This window comes from Ammodytes marinus, assembly GCF_949987685.1.
Source record: "Ammodytes marinus genome assembly, chromosome: 13".
Lineage (NCBI taxonomy): Eukaryota > Metazoa > Chordata > Actinopteri > Uranoscopiformes > Ammodytidae > Ammodytes > Ammodytes marinus.
In genome coordinates this window covers 12468576-12480313 of record NC_137217.1, presented here as the reverse complement: position 1 = coordinate 12480313, position 11738 = coordinate 12468576, and the positions used below count along the sequence as shown (strand labels likewise).

At 42.6% G+C, this 11738-nt stretch overlaps 1 protein-coding gene across 2 annotated transcripts in view; it reads left to right on the top strand.

Annotated features, from left to right (window-relative positions):
* The window catches only part of grb10b (growth factor receptor-bound protein 10b), a 77354-nt gene that overhangs the window by 44710 nt on the left and 20906 nt on the right, over nucleotides 1-11738 (top strand). For both annotated transcript variants that reach the window (XM_080039848.1, XM_080039847.1), the window contains exon 5: nucleotides 548-686. In XM_080039848.1, coding sequence (XP_079895974.1) covers nucleotides 548-686 — 139 coding nt within the window. The remainder of the gene's footprint in view (nucleotides 1-547; nucleotides 687-11738) is intronic.

The following is an 11738-nucleotide window of genomic DNA, read 5'->3' as shown; positions in this document are numbered from 1 at the left end:
CTTTATTAATTCTCTCTCTCTCTCTCTCTCTCTCTCTCTCTCTCTCTCTCTCGCACATATATTACGTGCCAGTGGTTCTCATTTGGCCGTTCCCCCATGTCACTTTTCAACAGGCCGTTCCGTGTCACGACCTTAGGCCCCAGTTTAAGGTTTCTGCCCTTTTTTACTAGTGAATTTAAAGGAATACTTCACCTATACGGAACAGGCGTTCTATCATTATAAAATCACTATTATAATATATATATAATGAATGAGGTTTTTCTTCCCTCTGTCTTCCCTCAGTCTTCCCTTGGCCCAGCTGTCCTGTTAATCCTAGCCCTTACTGTGATGTCACAGTAAGGAAAATGTAGGGTTAGTCAGTGAGACCATAAAACACTCTTTCTGCCTTTTCTCAGGCTAGGATGAACCAATTTAAAAAAAATGTGCACACTTATACTAAATAGGATCTCAGAATTCAATGCACCTTCATATTCCCACCGGTGAAGTAGGTCTTTAAGCTTATACCAATAAGTATGTTTGACCACGCTACCACTGTTCTGTTGTCCAGGAGATTGCAGGAGGAGGAGTTGAGGACATTGTCTCTCCCGGCCATCCCCAACCCTTTCCCTGAGCTCTGCAGTCCGGCAAGCTCCCCTGTCCTCAGCCCTGGATCCCTACCTCCTGGAGAACCCTCCACAGGCATATATGTAAGTCAAAACACAGGACATATTGTAGACCTTTTTAAGAAATAACATAAAAATTATAATCATTATTATTAGTAGTATTAGTGGGTTCAATATTTTCCTATGCATTATAATTTTTAGTGCGGTTGCTTTGGATACAAAACATATTCTTCTGACGGTATTGGAGGCCATGTCAGCTGCTTATCCCCCTCTGAGAAACAGGATATGAGACAGATCAGCTGATTTTGATTTGCTTTCACGTGTGACTCAAGTTACTTGTTTCTGAAGGATGCTGTATTTGAATATCGTTAATCAGCTGTGTTTTAGCACTTAAGCATTTAGGATTTTTTTTTCCCCCGCTGCGCATCTGCCCCATGTTCTGTTCATCGGAGGCATGTTGATTGCTTGCATGTGAGAGCACTGGGCTTGTGCGGTGCATGTGTGTGCTACAGAGGGTTTGTGGTATATATATGTGTGTGTGTGTATGTGTACCTACACACATGGCTGCATTTCTGTGAGCCCGTTTGCATATGTGTGTTCATTTGTTGACAGGGATTTAGAGACTGGTCTGTCTATTCCTGGAAGTCGGCGTCTGTCCCACTATCGTCACTTTTAATGATCTTCACATGGGGCCAGCCGTCGCTAGTTTCAGTAACATACCAGTTTACAGTAATATGAGGGCGGACTATTTCTCATCAGCACTCTGCCTGGCTGTGATCCGGGCCAGTTCTGGTGGTGGCTCTTATGGTACCAGATCACAGACTACACATCCAGTGAGGTCGTCTCTTGCCAAAATGCACTTCTGGGTTTTTTAATATGACCTGCTCGGCTTTCGCCAACGTCAGCTCATAAATCACTTGATGAATTGATAAATCTGTGGCTTCCAGTAAATGCTTTAAAGAGTTTGGAAGTTGTGGCTTTGAATTACCATCTGTGACACACATAAAAGGGATTTTAATGTTTCATTCTAGTCTTCAAGAGTGGGAAAGTTTTTTTCTTTTTCCTGTGGGAATGTCGTAGGCTTGAATTACTGGCCACGGCATAAATTCAACACTGCATGGTAAATCTCAGTTCATACGGTAAATAGGTCAAAGATTAATGTCTCACTGAGCGGTTATGAGTTCTGTTTTGAATGACTGGATGTGACATAACTTTGGCTTGGTTAAAAGTAAAGCAGGCGTGGTAAATATTCAAGAACCAGTTTATTAGACATGGTGACCTGCACGGGACAGGAACGCTGTTGGTTTTTTTGAAAATCCCAGACGGCCTGTTCAGAGTGATAAAGTTATATCTGATCTATAAGTTCAGAGTTCAGAGTATATATTTCATCATAAAGTAATCAGAGGATATCATTTGTGCAAAAGTGTGTCTAGGATATTGATCAAAAAGAAACGCAGGTCTGATCAACCTGCTTTTTAGGCCACTCGACTCTTTTAGGAGCAACTGGATCTGCATTTAATATTTATAACAGCTATAGCTTCCCATCACAGCAATCCAGTTACCAATTGTCAGTTGGTGCATAGACTTATAAAGATCAGAATTTGTCTTAAAACCAAAACGTGTCCGCACACTTAGACATAACAAAAAACATTTCTATATAATTCTACTAGTATAATTTAAATCCAAAAAATTTTACAGTGTTTTGATCAATATAGTTGTTTAAGTTAACCCGAAAGAACGAGATCGCGGGTACAAGCGGCCGAAATGGGCTTTCTCAGGAGAGTGGCTGGCGTCTCCCTTAGAGATAGGGTGAGAAGCTCAGTCATTCGTGAGGAACTCGGGGCAGAGCCGCTACTCCTTTGCGTTGAAAGGAGCCAGTTGAGGTGGTTCGGGCATCTGGTAAGGATGCCCCCAGGGCGCCTCCCTAGGGAGGTGTTCCAGGAGCGTCCAGCTGGAAGGAGGCCTCGGGGAAGACCCAGGACTAGGTGGAGAGATTATATCTCCACACTGGCCTGGGAACGCCTCGGGATCCCCCAGTCAGAGCTGGTTGATGTGGCCCGGGAAAGAGAAGTTTGGGGTTCCCTGCTCAAGCTGCTGCCCCCGCGACCCGATTTCGGATAAGCGGTTGATGATGATGATGATGATGATGAAGTTAACCCATTGTTTTTCTGTATTCTTTTCCAAAATGGCTACTGTACAAATTTCACAATGAATCTTTTTATGTAACATGAGTTTGTTCTGACCGGTTTTAATACAGTTAAAAGAACTTTATAATTTCACGTGAATCATATTTCATGATATATAAATGTGGCGTGTAACAAATGTGCTTTACACATGTGTTGAAACATAGCCATGCATCTGCTCAGAATATCTACACATGGCAGTCTTTATTGGTTTTCTTACGCAAACCTTCCAAGTGAAGAAGCACCGCTGAAAAAAGCAGGGGGGGGGGGATTGAATTCCTTTTGTGTGTCAACCGTGCGAACACTCTGCACACTAATGTGAACTTGTGTGAGGATGCTGTACGTCCAGCCATGCATGTGGGTGGATTTGTTTTTTAGACGCATGTGCGTTTGTGTGTTTGGGCTCTCATCCGCCTGTTTGTCTTTGCGAGTTCTGTAAACTGTTTACAGCATTGGCAGTGTCTATCTATTGTTGATGGCAATGGAAAGTATGTCTCATTGTGGTTGTTCTTCAGTGGAAACTCAAATCAGCACCTTTCCACAAAAAAAAAAAGAAAAAGTAAAAAAAAAAAAAAGTATACACACAAAACAAAAGCTCCCGCTGAGCTGTATCATCACACTCATGTGCTCTTGTCCGGAGGCATGTGGAACAGCAACACTGCTCTCCTGCAAACACATATCCCTCCCTGGAGCGCTTCACAACTGCGGAGGAGTGGCTGATCTGTTAGAAGCCTGACATGTGGGATGGTGAGCAGGTAAATCATTGCTCCCAGCCCACACGACCTCTAGCCTTAATCATTTCAACCACATGTGCTCTGTTTTGTGCCTCTTGTTCTGTCTCTATCTCTCTCTTTGTCTGTCTGTCTCTCTATGTAGCCCTCCAAACATTGGGCCTGCTGGTGAGAAGTTTCTTTGTTTACTGCGTTTACTGAATTTTCCAACCCCCGGGCTCTTTTTCTGACAGACTTTCATACTTGTGTCCCTCTCTGTTCCTCCTTACCTCACTCCTTGGCCTCTGTGCTAGAGCTATGAGGACGCAGAGCTGGGCTGTCAGGAATCACTGGGCAAGCTCTTTGACATGGCCATATGATTCCCAATGACCTCACTTTGCTCCACTCTCCTATCCCTCCTTGTTTTTCTCCATTTACCCCCACACCTCGGACTTCCGCTCTCCAGCTTGTCCTCGTAGCTGTACATTCCTAAAAGGGAAAATTCGAAATGGAGAAGTTGTTTTTTTCTTTCATTACCACAGAATGAGCCTTCTTTTACCTGCCTAGGAGCGGGGCACGGAGGCCGCCATGTTGCACCGCCATGTTTCTACAGTAGCACAGAATTGAAAAGCGTAACTGCCATACGCATGTTTATAATGGTTGTCCAGGGAAAGTACACCTGTTGGAAGATGAAGAAGAAGTACTATAGAGTTATTAACTAAATACATCTTCACTTCATCACTTGATATTGTGGAAAGACTTGAGGCAGAGGAGGATGATCGTAACAAGCTTCTTGTCCTTGAACGCCACCGTAGCTTCTGTAATTTTTCGAAAGGGAGGGGTAACCAAAGGAGCGTTGCAATCTAGAATCTCACCACTAGATGCCACTTAATACTCAGATATTATAAACTGCACCTTTTTAAGTGATTTGTAAGTTGTGTTCCAGAAGTGTATCATCAATAAAACACACAAGGCTAAATCACAAGTGAATATATTCGGTTAGTTTGGGGGCTACAGGTGGATTGAGAACACCGCACTAGGATGCTGCAATCTATGAGCACTGGCAGCAGACCAGTTTGGTATGTGTGAAAGTGTGCACAGATGGGCACATAACCGTTGAGGGAAAAAAAGGACTTCCTGTTCTTGCTAAGGAGGATTATTGCAAACATAATCTGGGTTTTATGGAATTCTCCCAAAACTTCATACATCTTTCCATATACAGCCAAAGGAAGGCATTACAGCCAAACTACACTTAAGAAAACACTTGGAGCTTTGCCCGTGTAATCCATGTCCTGCAATGGAAAAATCTATAAGAAGCCTTGAATACAAGGCAGTTAGCTACCATATCCATTAATTTTCTCAGTCAAGGATCTTGACAGTCCGTCCTCAGTAGCGCAATAGAGAGCGCCGTTATGTGCGTACTTGGACACTGTGTTCCCATAGCTGCCCCCAAGTCGTTCTAGTGTGGGAACACTGATTTGATCGCAGGCTTGCCAGATTTTGATGGATTTACTGTACTTGGACTGGATGTCCTGCAGCTCACTGTGCTCTATGGTATGGCAGGATCTCTCCACTCTGCTGCATTTCATTATCTCGCTCTTGGTCTCTCCATCTGTGTGTGTGTCTTGGACTGTATGTCAGAGGTTATCTATCTGTCTGTCACAGGTGTCTGTCTGTCATCCCTCCACCATTTGGTGCTTTACTCCAAACTCTTAGTTCAGTTAACATAATATTGATGTTCGGCAGGCATGAGGACTGTGCAGTTTTTCCTGTAGAAAAGTAGCTCGCTGGATGAATACTTATTCTCACATGATGAAGAAACAGGCCTAAAATAGTACACGGTGCCAGGCAAACAGTGGAGGTTGGGTTGGCAGTAATAATGTTAGCAAATGGTCTGTTGGTGCTCGGTGCCAGCATCCTCGTCCAATTGCACAAGTCCTGACTATAGAATAGTGCTGCTGCAGTGCTTTCTTTATCATGCAAGTCCAAGCAAACTCGCTAGCAATCGACCTAGCATCTCTTCACGCTTCCTACCATTAACAAAATAATGACGCATTACTATTCCTCAGTAGGACACTAAAAATGTTGAGGGTTATACTGCACCTGTTTTATGTTATTTTGTTAATGATAGAAGCATTTGAAAGTGAGTGGAGCTAAGAATGTAAAATGCTCAGGGTTATAATATTAGATTTTCTAATGAAAGCTAGATGCACAAAGATATGTGCTCATATAATCGGCACATGGAATGGGCTATAATAGCACATAGGCTTTTTGACCAAATCTTTTGAACATGGATAATACCACACAGCATATTTTAGTGTTTGACATATAATGTAGATTGAATCTGCATGTGCTACACATACTTAATGCACCCTTTGCCTCTATCTGTAAATCTGCATACTGTGAATATGTGGACTTACATTTTAACTTGATAACACATGTTCTTTTTACGTATTTGTGTTGCTATATTGGGAACAGCTGTAATGCATTTTCCGCCATGTTCCGGAGGGATCATTAACATTTGCGCTAATGACGGTGATGCCGATCAGCTTTCCACATCATCTACCCCCTCCCCCTCCCTCTCTCTCTCTCTGTCTCTATCTCTCTCTCTCTGTCTGTCTCGCTCTCTCTCTCTTTGCATGACTTTGCTTCCAGTTGAGTCAGCCAGACTTCAAAGCTGTGTAACCCACTTATCAGAAAAGCATTGTGTGAATGCTGTCAGTATCAAGTGTGCTGTGCTCAAGTATAATTTAGACGATGAGCTCATGACATTAGCAGCCTCCATATCAGCTTACAGAACTCATGCGACCTATTTGACCCTAGTCTAACTTTTAAGTCATTACTCTAGGCTTTTTCTCATTGAGTGGCTCAGTAATCATTGTCTCATTATCATTACTTCTGATATGCTACAGTATATGAATGTTGCATACACTCAGTTGCTAGTAATGCTAGTCCGTTGCAGCAGCTGAAGGAAATCTGTAAAGTATATCCAAACTTTAACTTGACAGAAAGCTGTATAACATATTCCCAGCTTATGTAGGCTTCTGCTTTGGGTGAAAAAATGTGAAGAATTGTGTAGTTTAGCCTAGCCTTCTACCACTGCTGAAGAGTGGAATACACAATACAGTACCACCTGCGCACAGCTTTGTTTACAGATCATTTTAAACTAAAAATTTCACCTGCAGTCATTGATATTGTGTTAGAACAAGCAACAAATACAGTACAAACTAAAACAATAAAGTTGGTGGACTATTAAACATAGAATTATCCGTGTGTTGTCACTGTGATTGACCCTTTTCACAATATACACACTCTTTGATTCACTATTGTTAATTTGACAACATTGATGAGAGCATCTTCAACAAGTCTGAAAAGTATCCTATCTAGTGTCTATGTTCCAATGCATTACAAATGTAGCCAAATAGTTTTATCCAGTGAATAACTGAAGCAGCCATTCTGGTTGCTGAAAGGAGGCAATAGGGTTTAAATTAGAAACACCCGGTACATAAATGATGGGCATCGATTCATCCCTCCTCTCACTCTATTAGCGCTGAAGCACGGCATTCCTTGGCTGCCTCCTTCCTCAGTGTTGGAAATACTCCGGGTCAAAGGCTAGATTTTTCCACTGTAAACGGAAAAAAAGCAGAATGGAATGCTGTCCATGCCCAAACTGTTGGCCTCAATGTGTGGGAACGTCTGCATGCGCGTGTGTGCTTATTAAAAAGCCTGGCTGTGTTTGTGAGAAGGTTCAGTTGTTGTGTATTGTGTGTGTGTACATGCGGGCCTCTGATGTATGTTTGTCTTTACAAGCGGGGATACTTATGGGCGCGCATCTGTGAGAGCGCTGGGCAGTCTGTTTATGTGTGTGTCTGCGTTGGAGAGTGTGTGTGTTCTGCTTTCTTATTGTAGCACTGATGTGTTCTGCAGGCTGAACTGTGTGGAGATCAAAGGTGACAAAGCGCCAGAAATGTGCTGGCTCACTCCTCCAGCAGGCCAGCCTGCTTTTAAATAGATCTTAAAGTGAAACACGGAACACACACATACACGGACTCACACAGACACTTGTTGTATTGTGTAATCAGTGGCTAGTGGTGTGCATGTGTGTGTGCATGTGTGGGATCTGTTATACTGTTTATGCCGCATGGATTGTTTATGTCTTTGTCATTGTTTGTAAATTATGTGAATATAAATAGTGCGCTCAAACTGGAGGTTTTATTAAGCTTGTGCGTGCATGCATCCAGGTGTGTATATTTAATGCATGCCTGCCTGTTGGCCTCATTAGTCCTAACATTACATCTAGCCTCGCACGCACGCACACACACATGCATGCACACACATGCATGCACACACACATGCACACACGCACACGCACACGCACACACACACACACACAGACGTATGTTATCTGATGCTCTTTGTGGCAGAGGTAGAGCGAGCATGCAGGCAGTACAGTAACCCTTTGTCCCTGCTCTCTTTCTCTTTTCTCAAGCAGACACACACACTTACTGACATATTCACAAATTGCATGGAGCAACGGGGTGGATTTGCAGCATTCAGTGCAGTGAAACACAAATTGTATGGCTGCCACTGAACAAATGCTACCTGGAGAAGAGACAGGCAGGTTGCGGTCTGGCCTGGAACATGTCGTGTGTCGGGGCCATATTTATCCCCCGCTGCTAAATGGAAACATGCCTCGACGTGCTACTGCCAAACTGCGACACACACGCACAGACAGGCACACACACACATACACACGGCCAGTTGTTGAATAATAATGTCGGCTGGAATGATTAGCCTGAGTCATGGCTCAGTTTAAATAAATAAGATTTAAAATTGGCACTGGACAAAGACACTTGGGAGTAGATCAACACGTCATTGCTTATGCAAGAAGACCTTTGTGATTATATGAAATTCTGTTCTGTGCGTTTGCGTATTACCATTGGTTTTGCTTCGAAGAATGTGCTGTGATCCTGACACTAGAACACACTCTTAAGTCCCACTGAAATAAAGAAGGAACTTATTTTGGGGCTGACTCTTTGAGAAGTATGCCATTTGTGCAAATTGTTAGACACAACATATTGCTTTAAAATGATCCTGTTACATGCTAATTTAATTTACACGCTCCCTGTAAAAATAAGTCAGTGTGACTGCAACCATTGAGCCATCTGCAGCTAACATCAACGGCCTGCACTATGGCAGAAAACTGCATGTGATGAACACCACATGGTAGCCCTGAGCCAATGAAAGAGCAGCAGTGTATGCACACAACGTCTCAAATACATTCCAGCTGTAGTGATTGTGCAGAAAAACATACACTGTCTCTGCTAAAACACTCAACATTTGATTACTGAAGTCGGGGAGTCACAGTGTATTTGTGTGTAGTTAACTAAGCTGTGCAAAAAATTTGACCAGGGCAGCCACTACAATTTTGCACTGCAGACATTGTGGCTAAACCAAAGAAAACACACTGATCACAATCTATTTTGCCTGTGTGGAAACAACTATTTCCACTTTGTTTTGGAGTATTAAATCATAGAAGTGCACCGTGAGTCCTAGCTTAAATAATGCCAAGCAGCCAATAAAGTAATAGGCAGACTGTCAGGCAGATACCAAATATATAAATATACATTCCTCTTTTACCACAGCATCCAATTATGTGATCACAATTAATTTTTCTCATGAGAGATTTACGAGGCAATCCCATTCAGGGTATTTTATAATGTTCAGTGAGGTAATGGTTGGAAACCACAAGCCTTAAATATTAGAACATTGTGAATAATTCATCCCGTTTCTACGCTTCTGTATTGAATGGAACTGAATAAATGTACTTTCATGGGCAACTTGACAGGACCACCCGCGGATGATGCACCTTTTTAATGGTCCATCCTTCACTCCTTGTCCCAGAAGGCAGGCAGTGTAAGATTAGAAGCCACAACTTTCACCCAGCTAACAGGGCAAGATCCCATTACTGCTGCAGCTAATGGGAGTCCCTGCTAGTGTTTGCTTTCCTCTCTGTCTTCCTATGTTTTAGAACTTCAAATGTCTGGGCTTGGGCTTTTATCTACCTTGGGCAAACTACTGACTATGCAAAACAACATTAATGTAAAAACTTGATGGTTCAGTTTAAGGTTGGCTCTTACAAACTTTACTCTGGAGTTTTGTATAATCCATGATTTTGAGTGTATGTTTTTTATGTACTGGCGTGTCTAAATCCAGGTGCATACACATAGGTTTATGTTTGTCCATGTGTTTCACAAAGAGAGCAATGTGATGCTGCCTACAGGCGTTTTCATCTGGTAACAGCCGAACAGAGCTGTTGGACCCATGTAGGTCATGGAGACTGCATCTCCCTCGTTCTCTGCCGTCCCTCTGTCCCCTGTCTGTCTCTCTCTCTTTCTCTCTCTCACTTTCTCTCTCTCGCTCTCTCACTCAGGGAAAGTAGGACAGCTCAGATTTCCGAAGCTGCAGCAGTGCAAAGGCAGAAAGAAAGGGAAGAAAGAGGAATAAGCATAGGGAGAATAGTGAAAGAGAAGCTTAAAACAGCAATAATTCCACTTCATTATTGTGAAATAGTCATCACAGGTTCATTTTTTTTAGATTAGTTTTGAAGTATTTTGGTATCAGTAATGTCCCAAATGTATCAGCTAAATAGGTTGACATCAAATCATGGCAACAAGCTAAATACAAAAAAAGACCATTGGGAAAATGAAAGAGATATTCTAAGTTGTCGTCGTGCTTGTTAAGGTGTCTCTTCATCCTCTTGCTTTGTCTTCCTACAATGACCTAATGGAATACTTGAGTGAATTAAAAAAAAAATCAGTGTACAGGCAAAACAAAGAAAGAAACCGAATGATGTTTTAAAAAAGTTGGCTTTGGCCTTCAGTCTTTGATTTCGAAGCACAAGTTAAAGCGCTCACCGGCCCCATTCAGACGGATATGGAGACAGAGACAGACGAGCGACCTGTCTACAGAGCTGGTATTTGAGAGAGAGAGGGGGGGGGGGAAGAGTGAAAGACGAAATACACTGTGATCTTGGCCTCTGCAAAGAAAAGTCCCTGTTGTTGGGGACAGTTTGTACAGAACTGTGGCACATACTGTATGATTCCTCTTAATGGGAAATGATTGGTTGGCTGTGATGCTTGTTGTGCTCTTTTCACACTCAAAAAATCTCTCATATAGATGGTATTCTAAACTTGGCCCATGGGGCTACTGTGCGAACACGCCACAGCTTGGCACACAACCAGTGGGTCATTTCCAGTATATTGCCAAAATCATGCCAGTGATGTCAACCTTTGTTCACCCAATCACAGTGCCCCCTGCCCCATCCTTCTGACCTCCTGCTGTAATTGGACAATGGTTCCTAATCTGCAGTGGTCTGAAAGGACATTTGCTGCCCAGGGTGTTTCTGGCAATTTAGCCATGGTGCACAATTAAGCTTCCGCTCCCACTTTTACTCCTGTTGGTACAATATTTGGCGCTATGCGGGGTGCAACTCAGCAGGTAGTTACAGTAAATGGGGGAGAAACTGTTCTTGCATTATCATGGCCCTGTTTTTAGATGGCCTTTAGGAGGTGTGTGACCATACACTGCCTGGGCAAAATGTAGTTATAAGATAAGGATTTATTTTACCTTTCATCTAACTTGTAATAATATGCTATTTAAATACAGTATGGAAGCATTACAAATAACAACATAGTATTGGAGCAAAGTTAAGACAAATGTGTCAAAGTAATCAAGTTGACACTGGCCTATTTAAAGCTTTTCCCCCTGATTTTGATATTTTTAGCACAGACAAAACTAAACGTCATCCCCAAATCCATTAGAATGCTATGATGGTTCTAATTTATAAATTTATTTGTTAATAAGTATTGAAAAATGAAATGTTAAGAGGTTTTGTCTGTGCAACTCGCTTTTCAACTACCTAAAACCTAAATTTGTGCCACCAGATCTGCATTGCTAATTGAATTTGACCCGGCTGAGCTCCAAAATCTTCCCACCTTCAACTTTGTGAGACTGGGTGGGCCGTTAAGACGCCATCATTCACAGACAATGCAGGCTCTGTGGGCTAACTAACTATCCAATATGCAGTGTATGGTCTGATGCATGGTTGCACAGTCGCAGAGATGGCGGCCTTCCAATGCGTATAACTATTGTCACTGTGCACTGGGAGACTTTTCCTCCTACGATTTCTTGCTGTATACATCTTTCTGGATCTCGCTCTATACCATCACCCCAGCCCCCCA